The sequence below is a fragment of the Engystomops pustulosus genome, chromosome 6 (assembly GCF_040894005.1).
Source record: "Engystomops pustulosus chromosome 6, aEngPut4.maternal, whole genome shotgun sequence".
Taxonomy (NCBI): domain Eukaryota; kingdom Metazoa; phylum Chordata; class Amphibia; order Anura; family Leptodactylidae; genus Engystomops; species Engystomops pustulosus.
In genome coordinates this window covers 61,680,621-61,696,244 of record NC_092416.1, presented here as the reverse complement: position 1 = coordinate 61,696,244, position 15,624 = coordinate 61,680,621, and the positions used below count along the sequence as shown (strand labels likewise).

Sequence of the window (15,624 nt, the reverse complement as noted above, 5' to 3'; positions counted from 1 at the left end):
CTACCTCTAGGGCGGAATTTGTTTATTGCCCTAAACATTTAATGAGGAAGGAAGAACTTGCTGCTATTGATTAGTATTGATGTGACACATTTACCTCCATATGTGTGTTCTCCTCCAATTGTACCCATTCATTCATTCCTTTTGTGCCGTTTGCCCCTTTACGTATTAATATGCCCATGTTACATGTTACAGTGCTTTTGTATATAGGTAGCACTTTGTTGCATTTTGATTTCTGTCCATCTGTATTACTTGCACTCTTCTCGATAAAAGAAATTTACCCATAAGTGTTCAACATTGCAGCTCCAGGTGTTTGAGCTTCCACTCTTATGCCATATAGAGCAGGATTTGGATGCTGTTACCCCATCACCATGCAGCCTTTACTGGAGACAAGTGCAGCAATGTGTTTGTGTTGGATGACCCCTTTTACTGAGACAATGTAGAGCTCAATGTGGTTTTAGCTGCCCTTTAAGTCTATAGAGTACAGCCCCCAAGACAGCGAGAGCCTCCGAGTGATTACATCCCACGTGTCTAGACCCCGGATCAATAGATCTCATACTGGACACATCTCTCCCTTCATTACTTCTCAGGAAATGATATATCGCTGCTGACAGATGACGACTTGTAGAGGATGAATGGCTTCAGGTTCAGTTTACACTGTCCTATCTTTAGGCTTGAGGAAAATAATAGCACCATCAGCTTGGACAGATTTTAAGGATTTACAATGTGCCTGGTTCTATTTATTACAGTTTATATGGTATAATCCTGTGCCATCAGGTAGCCACAAAGGGGATAGGGCTGTTGTGTGACATATCACCCAAAGTGAAGATGGAACTAGTTGGTACAGCACCATTTCCCTTTATCAGGATCCTAAAGGCCCCTACTGAAGAGCGTTTGGTGGCGCCAGTAAGTGGGACCACTTTCCTCTATTCCTCCGGGAGAAGATCATGTCTTAGTGTCGCACCTCATTGCTGCACTATTTTGGCTGTGGCTCCTGTGTTCATGTATCTGCACCTTTGGGTTGGTTCTGCAAACCTCACAACTTCTGTGCATGTGGCAAAGGATTTGTATTCCCTAAATGACATCCTTTTCCCTTACCAACCCTAGTATTCCCAATACCCAAGTTATTGGCCCCAGCGCTGTATAATTCCCCCCTTCCCGTGACACCCCACAGTGTACATTGCCCCATTTCCTCTGCCCCACCAACACTTTAACCCCTTAGCCACCAAGCTCATTTGCACCTTGATAGTCAAGGCTTATTTTTCTAAACCAGCAAGTGTCACCTTATCCGGTAATAACTTTACAAGGGTTTAACTTGTTGTACATCATGTTAACGGGAAAATTGTGGTTGATATATTTAGCATTCATTTATGGGAAAAAAAAAGGGGGATTTTGGTAAAAATTTTGAAAAAAAATTATCTATTTTTCAAACTTTTCGGTTTTTCAAAATACAGTTTTACTATTCAAATTAGTTACTAACATTTACCATATCTCAGCTTTGCATTTGCATAATTGTTCTTTTGTTTTATTACGATGCTGGAAAGATTACAAATCAAACAGCATTTTCTCAAATTTTCATAAAAATTTTACAACCATTTTATTTCTAAAGGGGATTCGGAAGTCCTGTTGATAGAAAACTCCAACTTTTAACACCCTGTTCTATTAACTTCACCCCACAAACTATTCAAAACAGTAGGTAGGAAGCTTGTTAACCTTTTACTCAACAAAATGAAGGTTTCATTTAGTAATTCATTTACTAATTTCATCATTAATAATTCATATAGCCCTAAAATTTACCCCCTTATGCTGAATAAAAGAAAATGCATCCACAAATATATTGTGTGGAGTACGAGGACCACATGTGGATGTAACCTACTGTCTGCGCATATGGCGCGATGCAGAAGGGAAGGAGCGCCATCAAACTTCTACAGGGTAGACATATGCAGAGCCCCCAGACATGTTTGCAGAGCCCCTCAGGCAACATTCACATGTGGCGTTTCGGTTGCAATCTAAAGGCTCGCATTTAGTCAACACATTGGAAACGTAATGTTACCTTAACCCCTTCCCGACATTTGACGTAATAGTACTGCATCGCGGGAGGTGCGTTCCCGCAAAATGCAGTACTATTACGTCAAGCTTCTGGCGCCGGCTCCTGAACGAAGCCGGCGCCAGAAGCTGCGGGTGTCGGCTATATATTACAGCTGACACTCGCCTCTAACACCCACGATCTGAGATTTCTCCGATCGCGGGTGTTAACCCCTAACACACCGCGGTCGCGCTGAACATGCTCAGTGTCTTACATTACACAGTGCAATACATCTGTATTGCACTGTGTAACCTGTAAAAAAGCTTGAACAAGTGATCAGAAGATCACTTGTTCAAGCTTAGATGTCAGTAACTGTAAAAAAAGTAAAAATAAATAAATAAAGGTTTTTTACAATAAAAATAAATAATAAAAGAAAGTGAAAGTCCCCCCAAACACCACATTTCCCTTTACACAAGTAATAAAGTATAAAAAACACTAAATCACGAAAAAACCCCACTTATTTGATATCGCTGCGTCCGTAACAATAAATCCTAATCATAATTGGACCCGCTCGGTGAATGTGGTAAAAAAAAACCCCAAAACTTGCCAAAAATTCAAACTCTTTATCAAATTGCTTTACAAAAAATGTTCTAAAAAGTGATCCGAAAAAGTTACAAGCACCAAAATGATACCAGTGAAAAGAACAACTTGTCACGCAAAAAATAAGCTTACAACCAGCTCCGTAAACCAAAAAATACTATAATTATGCCACTATAAAAATGGCAATACTAAAACAAATGCAATTTTTTCTATTCTAGTTTTCCTTCAATAAAATTGGACAAATAAAAATAAAACTATATAAATGAGGTATCACCGTAATCGTAGTGATCCGTAGAATGAAGATAATATATTATTGTTATGCTACAGTGAACACCCCCTCCCCAAAAAATGCTAAAAATCCAAAACAAGAATTGATGATTTTATTTTACTCCACACGTAAAAAGTTAATAAAATTGCTTCAATAAGCTAAAAACCCACTAAAATTAAGGTTTTTTTTACAGTGCATCTTGTCTCCCAAAAAATAAGCCCTAATTTGTCTAAATTGCTTAAAAAATAAATAAAGATTGTATAGCTTATTCCCAACGCGCGTTGTTATAGAACGGTGCGGCGGGTAGTGACTTGCCAACACCGGTCAGACACAGTGATCGGGGTAAGACGGCGGCTGTTCCTTACAACCATCCATCCTGCCCCTTGGACCAGAAGGGTTACGTCCCCCCCACACACCCTCAGTTTATTATCGCTGCTATTGGCTCATCAATTCAGACCAGCCAATAGCAGCGAATTTACTTATGACGTCAGTAATACCGGTCACTATGTCTGTAGACATGGTGATCGGGGCAGGGTGGCGGCTGTTCCTGACAGCCACCAACTTTGCCTTGCGGTCCAGAGGGGTTTTGTTGCCCCCCTCTGTCCATGTTTGCCGCTATTGGCTGGTCGATTTGGTCCAGCCAAAAGCAGCAATATTCGTCACAATGGGCATCGCTAGGGTGAATAAGAGCAACACTTGGCGATAATTTCCATACTAAAACGAAGAAAAGCGCTGGCCGTGCACATTGTACAGATTATGCTGTACAACTCTTACGAGCTGTTCCAATGTGCAGGTCCTGCCGTATCATTTCTCCGTTTTCAAGAGGAAGATATTAGGAAACTAATATTGGGACAAGAAGGACGGGGCCCCAGTACCTCTGGTTTAGATGTTCCTGTGTTTTGCCAGGACAGCATTTTCCTGGTGAATTCTGCTGCTTCTAATGATAGGACTCAATAAAGAGTCTGTTCCAAAAGAGGAGTTAGGATGGACACTACATACTACTAAGAGACCTGCGACACCTCCAGAGTGACAAAAGTTTAGTTGGTCCCCTGGTATATTCTACCTCCTTATACACTAGACATTCACAATTCACGCCCAACCTGTTGTGAATTAATTTCGGTAAAATGAATAATTGTAACAACTGTTATGTCCCGTTGCTCCCTGTACCCCTCCATTATTTCATAAGGGGCGCCATATAACGGGCACTGAACTTTCCAGAAATAATTGCAATTTCCATCTCGGACTCCATTGCACATCATATTTGGAAACCACCTATATGTTCAAAATGCTCATTTCACCACGTGTATTACACTACACCACATATTACACCTTGCTATATTCCCCAAGGGGTGTACATTCAACCATTAGGGTCACTTTTCGGGTTTTCCTCTGTTTTGGTACCACTACGGCTCTCCAAATGTATCCTGACACATGTGAAGGATTTCTTACAAATTTGGCCTCTAAAAGACAAACATCCCTCTTTTCCTCTACTGTGCGCCCATAAAGCATTTTATATGCACATGTGGGGTACTTCTACACTCGGGAGAAATAGTTTTACACCTTTTTTGGGGTTATTTAATATATTATCCCTTGTGGCTTACAAAAATTAGGGGTAAAGTGACATTTATAGGAAAATATTCACCTTTTTAATGATTATGGCCTAATTGGATCATTCACCTGTAGGAGCAAATACATATATTACACATTGCAAAATTCTCTAAGGGGTGTGTGTTCAAAAATTAGGGTCACTTTTCGGATTCTTCTCTGTTTTATACCACTAGGGTTCCCCAAATGCATGTCAAACATTTCTGTCAAATTTGGCTTCTAAAAGGCAAACCTCCCCCTTTCCTTTTACTGTGCGCCCATACAACATTTTATATACACATGTGGGGTACTTCTACACTCGAGAGAAATAGGTTTACACATTTTGAGGGGTTATTACATTTTTTTTATCCCTTGTGGCTATATAAAATTAGGAGTAAAATGACCTTTATAAGAAAATTTTCACCTTTTATCTATTTAAGTCCTAATTAAATCAAACACCTTTACGGACAAATACACATATTACACCTTGCTAAATTCTCTAAGGTTTGTGCTTTCCAAAATGGTGATACTTGTTGGGGTTCCCCTCTGTTTTGGTACCACTAGGGCTCTCTAAATGCATCCTGACACATGTAAAGGATGTCTGTCAAATTTGGCTTCTAAAAGGCCAACTCCCCTCTTTCCCTTCTGAGCTTCACTGCGTACCAATACAACATTTTATTTGCATGTGTGGGGCAATTTTATACTCGGGAGAAATGCTAGTACACATATTTTGGGGTTGTTTCATCTTTAATGCCTTATGGGATACAAAAATTAGCCGTAAAAGTGACTTTTTTGGGAAAATGTTCACCTTTTTCCTTTTAGGGACCTAATTGAAGCAAACACCTGTAGGGGTAAATACACATATTACACCTTGCTGAATTCTCCAAAGGGTGCACTTTCCAAAATGGTGACACTTGTTGGGGTTCCCCTCTGTTTTTGTACCACTAGGGCTCTCCAAATGCATCCTGACACTTGTAAAGGATGATTGTCATATCTGGCTTCTAAAAGGCCAAAGCCCCTCTTTCCCTTCTGAGCCCTACTGTGCACCCATACAACACTTTATATGCAAAAGTGGTGCAGTTCTGTGCTCAGGAGAAATATTTTTACACATTTATGGGGTTGTTTCATCTTTTATCCCTTGTGGCTTACAAAAATTTTGGGTAAAAGTGACTTTTTTGAGAAAATTTTCACCTTTTTTCCCTTTTGGGGCCTAATTGAATCAAACACCTGTTGGGGAAAATACACAAATTACACCTTGCTAAACTCTCCAAGGGGTGTACTTTCCAGAATGGTGTCTCTTGTTGGGGCTTTCCTCTGTTTTGGCACCACTATGGCTCTCCAAATGCATCCTGTCACATGAAAACTTTTTCAGCCATATTTGCCCTTTAAAAACGAAACAACGCTCTTTCCATTCCAAGTGCCCCCATGTGCCCGTACAGCAGGGTACAGTGACAAAATGGGTATTGGCATACTCATGAGGAATTGCCCTCAACATTGTAAAATGCATTTTCCTTTTTAACCCATTGTGAAGGTGCAAATTTTAGTGTTCAATGAATCTATAGTAAGATAAAATTACATTTCTCTAATTTCACTTTCATTTATCTTTCACCCTCATGAAACGCTCATAGGGTTAACAAAATTCCCAAAGGTTGTTTTGAATATTTTGAGGGGTGTAGTTTCTAAAATGGTGTCATTTGTGGGGGGTTTCTGTCATGTGGGCCTTATAAAGTCACTTCTAACTAAACTGACCCTCCAAAAGTAGGTTTTGATGATTTTCGTGAAAATCTGAAAAATTGCGCCTCCTAACATCCTAAATAAAGGAAAAGATGTTTGAAAAATGATGCCAAGTTAAAGCAGACATATGGAAAATGTTAGTTATCAAGTTATTTTAGTGATATGACCAACTTTCCAAAAAGTAGAAAATTTTGAATTTGGAAAACATTGTTTTTTTCAAAATTTTTGCCAAATTTCCATTTATTTCATAAATAAATACTAAATATATTGATTAAATTTCTCAACCAGCATGAAGTACAATCTCAAAATCAACTGGATATGTTAAAGGGGTATTCTGAGAATCAGCATAATTCATATACAAATGGGTCCTTAAAATATAAGCTAATGTGTAATTAGTTGTTATTTAAAATTTTGCCCCCCTTAGCAGAAAATGCTGGTGACATAGACTGTAATGAAGAATTAAAATGCTACCGACCCTTTAATCAGTCCGTTAATTTCCTCTGCGCGGTCCGTTGCAGAGCATACACAGGACAGAAGATGGCTGCCGGTCACATGTCCACATCACATGTCCTCCAGCTGCCTGGGCAGGTCATGTGATCACCACTATGTTTGGCTGTAGTTGGTTGGTTGCAGTGCATCCAGTATGGTCAGTGTTGTGGTGATGGCAGTTACACATCATTACTATGGTAACAGAGCAAGAAAACCTGTTAGATCATCACTGGGAGCAGCGTATAAGAGGGAGGAGGAGTTACTGAGAACTAAAGGATCATGGAACTTGTAGTTTCCAGTGGCAGCCATCTTAATGATAACTTTAGAGAGGCCGTAAAATTTTGTGAATCATAAAATCAAACTATTTAGGCTCCATTTTGAGACTAATGACATTAAGTTTTGTTACATTCATTTATTTATAGCATTATGGGTTTTTTTGTCAGATGTTCATATTCCCGGAATACCCCTTTAAAGCGTTCCAAAGTTATAACCACTGAAATAGACACATGTCAGATTTTAAAAAATGGGCCGTGTCAGGAAGGTGAAAAGTGGCTTCAGCGTTAAGGGGTTAACATGTGATCACAGGTGAGGCTTTGGATTTAGTTTCAAAACATACCCAAAATCCCACGTGTTGATGCGGCCTCAGGTACCTCAAACCCGTTATTCCAGAGAATGACTCAATTTTGTAAACTTTATCATCATGTGGTATACGGGGCATTTTAACCCCTTGCCACTGATGGACCTTTTCCATTTTATTTTCCGTTTATCGCGCCCCACTGGAAAATGTACAGAGCTGTATGTGAGCTTGTTTTCTGTGTAACAAATTGCACTTCCTATTGACAGTATTTTATATCTCATGCCATGTCCTGGGAAGTGGAAATAAAATGCAAAATGAAGTCAAATTGACAAGAAACTGCATTTGCACCATTTTCTTTTTGGCTCTGTTTTTAGGTCTTTCATTGTGCGCCCTAAATGACATCTCCAATTTATTCTTTGGATCGGTAGAATCACAGAAATCTTGACAGCAAAAAACCCCAGAAATGATTATACAGAAGAAAAACTGAAATATCGCATGGTCAGAAGTATTCACACCCTTTGCTGTGACACTCATATTTAACTCACCTGCTGTCCATTTCCTTCTTGAGGTGGTTCTACTCCTTCGAGTCCAGCTGTGTTTAATAAAACTGATTGGACTGGATTAGGAAAGGAACACACCTGTCTATACAAGACCTTGCAGCTCACAGTGCATGTCAGAGCACATGAGAATCATGAGGTCTAAGGAACAGCCGAACAAGCTCAGAGACAGAATTGTGGCAAGGTTAGAACTGGAGAGGATCTGCAAGGCAGAAGTTCCCCAAATCCAGGTATGAAAAACTTGTTGCATCATTCCCAAGAAGACTCATGGCTGTACTAGCTCAAAAGGTGCTTCTACTCAATACTGAGCAAAGGGGCTGAATACTTGCGTCTCAGATTTTCTTGTTTAATAAATTAGCAAAAATATCAACGTTTTTTTTTTTTTCTGTCAAGGTGGGTGCAGAGTGCAGAGTGTACATTAACCTCTTAACGCTCAGCGTCCGATATATCGGACGCTGAGCTCAGTGACTTAGCGCTCAGCGTCCGATATATCGGACGCTGAGCTGATGCCGGTTTGGCTCAAGATCTGAGCCGAACCGGCATCGGGAAACACGGGGTGCCGGCTGTGACTGATAGCCGGCACCCCAGTGTAACACCCGCGATCGGAGTTGACTCCGATCGCGGGTGCTTAACCCGTTAAATGCCGCGGTCAGCGCGACCGCGGCATCTAACATGTATCTGGGGGGTCTTTCCCCCACGATCGGCCCCCCCGAACCGTTTTCGGGGTGCGCCGATCGTTGCTATAGTAACTCTGGGGTCCGATCTGGACCCCAGAGTTACCTGCAAGAATTGCCAGTAAGATGGCGTCTGTGACGTCATCTTACTGGCACATTGCCAGCCTATGCAAGTGTATAGGCTGACACTGATAATACTCTGCAATACATGAGTATTGCAGAATATTATCATGAAGAAGCAATCAGAAGATTGCTTCTTCATGTATCATGGTATAAAAGTGAAAAAGTAAAAAAAAAAATGTTATTCAATAAAAAAATAAAGTAATAAATCACTAAAAATGCCCAAAACCCCCAAAACATATAAAGAGACATATAACTAAAAAAAAAGTCTAAATCATAACACAAACCCCACATATATAGTATCACCGCGTCCGTAACAACCCGTAGAATAAAAGTAAATCATTATTGAACCCCCACGATAAACGCCGTAAAAAAAAAACTGCTATAAACCTTCCAAAAATTATGATTTTTAGCTATTCAATCCCACAAAAAATGCTATAAAATGCGATCAAAAAACCATGTGTACTCCGACATGATACTGGTGCAAAGTACAACATGTCCCGCAAAAAACAAGCCATCAACCAGCTCCGTAGCCAAAAAAGTAACAATGTTATGCCACTTGGAAGACGGCAATACATAAATGATAGATTTTTCCCCACATTAGGGTTTTGTTTGACAAATTTAGTAAAACGTAAGAAAATATATTCAAGTCTGGTATCCCCGTAATCGTATCAACCCATAGAATAAAGATAACATGATTATTAGTCAACACCAAAAAAAAAAAAAAGAGTAAAAAATCCAGTACAGAATTGATGCTTTTCTACTCCTGCCCTCAAAAAAAGTTCCTAAATTTTCAACAATAGGTGATACCAACCCCAAAATGGTAACAATGGAAAAAGCATCTCATCCCGCAAAAAAAATGGCATCACATGGCCCCAATAACGAAAAAGCGAAAATTGTATAGCCTTCAAAAGGGGCCAATGAGGAAACTAAAATCCTGGCAGCTGCAGGGCGCTCCTTCCCTTCTGCGTCTCGCTGTGCGCCCATAAAACAAGTAACGGCCACATGTGGGGGGTCTTTGTACTCAGGAGAAATTGCAGAACAAATTGTATGGTGGGTTTTCTCTTTTTATATTTTGGAAATGTGTAAATTTTAGTGCTAAATGAACGTATAAGGGAACAATTTGACCATTCTAAATTTCACCTCCATTTTGATTCAATTACTATGAAGATCTCAAGGGGTTAACAATCTTCGTAAAAGCGGTTTCTGATAGCTTGAGGGGTGCAGATTTGAAAATGGGTTGGTTATATAGGGGGTTTTGATGCTAAATATGTAAAATTTCATTCCAAACTGTATTTATCCCCAAAATAGTCAATTCTGAAAATCCGGAAAAGCGATATTTTTTTTGTAAGCCGCGTGACATCAAAATAAATTATCCAGACATATCAAAAATTATGAAAATGTAAAGTAGACAAATGGGAAATGTTATTCAGCAACTTATTTAGGTGGTAAATCTATCTGCCTGGAAACGCAATGATTTTGAATTTCGAAAATGGCAAATTTTTCAAAAAATTTATCATATTTTCTTTTTTTTTGTAAATAAACGCAAAACTTATCAGCCAAAATTTACCACTAAAATGAAGTGCAACATGTGGGGAAAAAACAATCTCAGAATCGTTTTGATAAGTAACAGTGTTCAAAAGTTATAACCATATAAAGCGACGCAGGTCAGAATCCAAAAAATCGGGCTGAGCCTTAACCTGCAAAATGGCTGCGTCCTTAAGGGGTTAATGAGCAAAAAAAAAAACAAGAAAAAAGAAACATTTTTGATCTTTCTCGGTAGATGGGTCACTTCTCTAAAATGGTCCTGGGCATATATAGTATTTCCTTAGTTAGAATCAATTATTTAGTGTTTCCTGTGGTTTCTGTAATAATTATTTTCCAATAATATATATATATTTTTAACTAGTATAGAGATGCCACCTGTATGTCATCAGTACTACTACTACATAAAGCCGCGTGCCCATGACCGTGTGCAGTGGCACCGTAAAAATGCCAACCTGCTGCCCCACTAATTATAGAGTATGTCTTATTACTGCTGGACTCGACATGGGCTTAACCCGTCCATGTCATCCATTCTGCAAAACCATGGCATGGAGCCTGTATGCACAAAGACCTGTAACTTGGAGAAATGCAGCTGTGCTGAATGTACCAATAGAACAATCACATTGGGCCAATTTTTTAGACGTAAGAAAAGACAAGGTTAGACAAAAACATCAAAGTTCATTTTTATCAATATAGAAATTTACAAATAAAAAGGAAAACGAAACGTCTTGAAACCACTCACTCCGTTCTAGTACATGTTTAACAACGGTGATATTTATAGACATGACAAGTGCACAAGGAAACAACCTCCATCTTGAAAGAAGAATGTTCACAGAAATTCAGGATGGATTTTTCCAAAACTAGACGGTGCAGGTCCACTGCTAAATGCTGCCGCTGTCATAAGTCCAGGCTGCGGAGTGGACAGTAAGTCTTGGCACAGGGGCTGTCATGAATTAGGAAAACAGTCGGCTTCTTCTCCAGGTTTAAAGGAATGTGAAGCCTCCTCCTTCCATTGTGCTGCATTGAACGGACTTAAATAAAACTTTATATCCAAAATAAAAACGTATTTTACAAAAAATAAAAACAAAAGTCACGTCTCTGCATTCATCGTGCTTTCTTCTGGTCTGCAGGGACTATTCAGGCACGGAGTTTCTTGCGTCGTTGATTGTACTGAAGCTTTGGTGGACTGGTCTTCCTCGCAATCATTATTGGTTGTGGTCCCCTTAGCACATGATACACATCCCTGTGGGTATGAAAAGTCACAGCATTAGATTGCAGAATCTACAAAGAAATGTTGTGTATTCTTTATTATAAATCCATCTACAGCAGTAGCCTGTGGTCAATGGCAAAGACTATGACCCCAAACGTGCGGAGCATCGTGTGGTTTTCAGGAGTCACCTGCCAAAGCTAAAGTGAGCAAGGATACCCTGGTCTTAGGCCCAAGGGGTGTGAGCATAACACTGTGTGAGAGCACCAAAAGACAAAATCCCTGTGTTTTAAATGTCCAAAGTTATGCAATGTAAAGACTTCATCCTATACCGTTGCACAGCTAAGGAGAATATCACTAGTCCTTATTACAGACCAATATGTTCCCTAAATAAAATAAAAAAAATAACCAGAACTCAATAACCAGAATACCACGTACTTGAGTGTCTATCTCCTGTGGGATTGTGCGATTTCGGATCCACGAGTGCACCTCTGCCAGCTCTTCCTTTTGTTCTTCAGTGAACCAGGGCTGCTTGTTCCGCATGGCATTCAGTTTCTCCAGATCTTCCTTTAACAAGGTCTCCTTATCCCTGCAAAAAGGAAGCGAGAGAGCCCAGAAATAGTATACTAAGCAAGGATAGATCTCCGATCTGGGAAGCGATTAAAGAGGGCCTGGCCCTTTTTTTGGGGTGGAGCTGCCAATTCATGGATAATATATTTACACCCCCATTGTTATACCAAGACGACCCAAAGCAGACTTTTTGTTATAAAACTAAAATATCTATAATCCCTGTGATCACTTCCAGGGCCATAGAGAGGAGAGGCTTGATAATAGTAACTCGCTCCCCTCACAGAATGTGACTGAAGAGGTGTCCATGTCTTACCTCTCAGGTACCTGATACGTCATCATGATAGGAGTGGGTGTACGCTCTATCATGTTCCATATAGAGTCTCCTGCGGCTTTAGGGAAAGAATCGGTCTCCACAACCTCCTGACGTTTGTGCCCCTTCTTGGAGGTATCAGAGGACTTGCTAGCAAAATACTTGCTGCTGTTACTACTTCCTTTAAGGTGTTAATAAAGAAAAAAACAAAAAATAAAACATGTGGAACCGTCCTGGCGAGGGTCCCTCTCTTCATACATACAGATACACAGCTCACCATTATCCAGGTCTACAACTTCAGATGATAAAACATGGTACAGAGTGGTACATCTGGGTACATCACTACAAATGATGGCTTCATTGTTTCCACTCTGATCATCTGACAGCAATAAGGGGTAGTGAAAGGAGGACTGCGGATCCCTAGGCAGAGCCCGGACATGACGGAACAGTACAAGGGCTCGCCCTGGCATCCGCGGTCCACATTTCAAGCTCTGTTCACAGTCTGAGCTCCCTGGTCTGCGCTCTCTACAATGGACAGGCACAATTAAAGGGGCTCTTCACTAAAAGCTTGCTTGCCCATATGGTCACGTGTGTGGTTCAGGCTTATCTCTGATATAATTATCCAGCGCCTTTTCCGTGTCTGCTTGGATTTAGGGCACAACGTGCTTATGACTCGCACAGTGGTGGACATTAGGCTTGTGCATGTTCTAGTAAGAGAATAGTGTAACCTATCCCTAAACCACAAGTATTCCATTAGGGTGGAACATTTTAAATGGAGAGTCCCTTTAATATGTCCTGTTCAAAAGTCCAGCTCTGCTTTTAAGACAATTTTGCATCTACATATAACACTGAGTAGCTGCAAACACTTTGCGTAACTTACAGTGTACTCCAGATACCCTCAGAGCTGCATTCAGAGTTCTGCTGCTCACCTGATAGATCTAGGGAGAAGGGGCCCATTTAGACGACTACTATTGGGCCTCTTTTCCTAAATATAACTCTGCTCTCCTAGTGTCACTCTTTCTCCACAAGGGGGCATAACCCTGGTTTTCCTATTGTGAAGAGAATGGCTATATAAACCTTGGGGTGTCAATCAACCCCAACGGCCACCGCCAACGGCTACCTTCATGTACTGTCCAATAATGCATTGCATTGAGCAGCTATGCATTATGGGAAATACAATGATCTAGGTGCCCAATACTATAGGACTGTTCAATCACTAAAACCCCCTGGCAATACAACCAAGATGTGCAGCTGTACAGCAGATTTCTGAATGCAGCCTCAGATGCAACTAGAGAAAGCAAAATCATGCAAAGCGTCTCAACATTATGTAGAATGGAAGTGCAAACTGATGCTCAAAAGCGAGCCTACGCTTTAAGCAATGTGATTGGAACTTGATGTTCTAGACAAGTATTCCTTTTAGGTGGTCACTAGGCAAATGTTGACTACATTGTTATTATAGAAAAAATAACAATGCAATAGTAAGTGATATGGTGTATAGCGCCCTCCTGTGGAACGACCAACCTCAGTGTAAATTGCATTTACTAAACCCGCTCAATACTCTCCATGAAATTGTCTGGATGTTATCCTTTCAAAAGTGAATACAAACCAAACAAAAGACACATAAATGTCAGGGTCACTCTGGGCAAGAGAAAGTGGAGGAAAGCACACATAAGTTACCTGTAAAACATATTAGAGACATTATCTTTAGTAAAATACCCAAACAATGGTGAAAAGAAAAAAAAAAAAGTGTGAAGAATTGAAATAAAGGGAAAAAAAAAATTAAATAAGCCCAAATGAAAAACCTTAAATAGAGATATGTTTTGATTAGTGATTTCCACAATTGTTGGTGATAGACACAGAAGAAGGAGCCATATGGTGCTCCCAGGTTACTTACCCAGGGCTCATGTCTATATGGTCATTGTAAGTGTAACTAAGGTGATCTGTTGCGCCCTGCCACCACCTAGAATAACTTTATTCAGTTATGCACCGATACCAAACAGTCTGGTATACAGGTCAAAGCGGAACAAGACATATTGTGCTGTTAGGTCCATTGTTTGAGCATTGTCAGACTAGGATAATGGATACTTACAATAGCATACTACTTATATAGGTGACCAGAAAACTCCCAGTCACTTCATACCTATGCCACTTCCTGAGGTCCCATTTGAGGTAGATCCATTGGACCCAGAACCTAAAGAACTGGAGTTAGCAGATCCGCTTCCTGAAGCAGCAGACCCAGTGCCAGACTGGGAGTCCTCTTGTAGTAAGAGATCAAACAGTTCACTAGATGCTGAATGGCTGTCATTGTTCCCACTGTCCTCAGCCGTGTCCACCTGAAAGAAACATAATGAGACTAATGGTTCAGCAACAAAAAATATTCACCTTCCTTCTGTGATCATATATATTATTATACTGTGCACAAGAATATAACTAATATAATACTGCCCCCTATGTACAGGACTATAACTACTATAATACGGTCCCCTATGTACAAGAATATAACTACTATAATACTGCCCCCTATGTACAAGAATATAACTACTATAATACTGCCCCCTACGTACAAGAATATAGATACCATAATACTACCCCCTATGTACAAGAATATAACTACTATAATACTGCCCCCTATGTACAAGAATATAACTACTATAATACTGCCCCTATGTACAAGAATATAATTACTATAATACTGCCTCCTATGTACAGGAATATAATTACTATAATACTGCCCCCTATGTACAAGAATATAACTACTATAATACTGCTCCCTATGTACAAGAATATAACTACTATAATACTGCTCCCTATGTACAAGAATATAACTACTATAACACTGGCCCCTATGTACAACAATATAACTACTAAAATTCTGCCGCCTATGTACAAGAATATAACTACTATAATACTGCCCCCTATGTACAAGAATATAACTACTATAATACTGCTCCGTATGTACAAGAATATAACTGCTATGATACTGTCCCCTATGTACAAGAATATAACTACTATAATACTGCTCCCTATGTACAAGAATATAACTACTATAATACTGCTCCCTATGTACAAGAATATAACTACTATAACACTGGCCCCTATGTACAACAATATAACTACTAAAATTCTGCCGCCTATGTACAAGAATATAACTACTATAATACTGCCCCCTATGTACAAGAATATAACTACTATAATACTGCTCCGTATGTACAAGAATATAACTGCTATGATACTGTCCCCTATGTACAAGAATATAACTACTATAATACTGCCCCCTATGTACAAGAATATAACTGCTATTATACTGCCCCCTATGTACAAGAATATAACTACTATAATACTGCCCCCTATATACAGGAATACAAC

At 39.7% G+C, this 15,624-nt stretch overlaps 1 protein-coding gene across 4 annotated transcripts in view; it reads right to left on the bottom strand.

Annotated features, from left to right (window-relative positions):
• Positions 1–10,842: 10,842 nt before the first annotated feature.
• The window catches only part of PER3 (period circadian regulator 3), a 42,496-nt gene continuing 37,714 nt past the window's right edge, over positions 10,843–15,624 (bottom strand). For all 4 annotated transcript variants that reach the window (XM_072156301.1, XM_072156299.1, XM_072156302.1 and 1 more), the window contains 4 exons: positions 14,399–14,591; positions 12,262–12,439; positions 11,817–11,967; positions 10,843–11,414 (listed from right to left, as the gene is read on the bottom strand). In XM_072156301.1, coding sequence (XP_072012402.1) covers positions 11,262–11,414; positions 11,817–11,967; positions 12,262–12,439; positions 14,399–14,591 — 675 coding nt within the window. In that variant the 3' untranslated portion in view covers positions 10,843–11,261. The remainder of the gene's footprint in view (positions 11,415–11,816; positions 11,968–12,261; positions 12,440–14,398; positions 14,592–15,624) is intronic.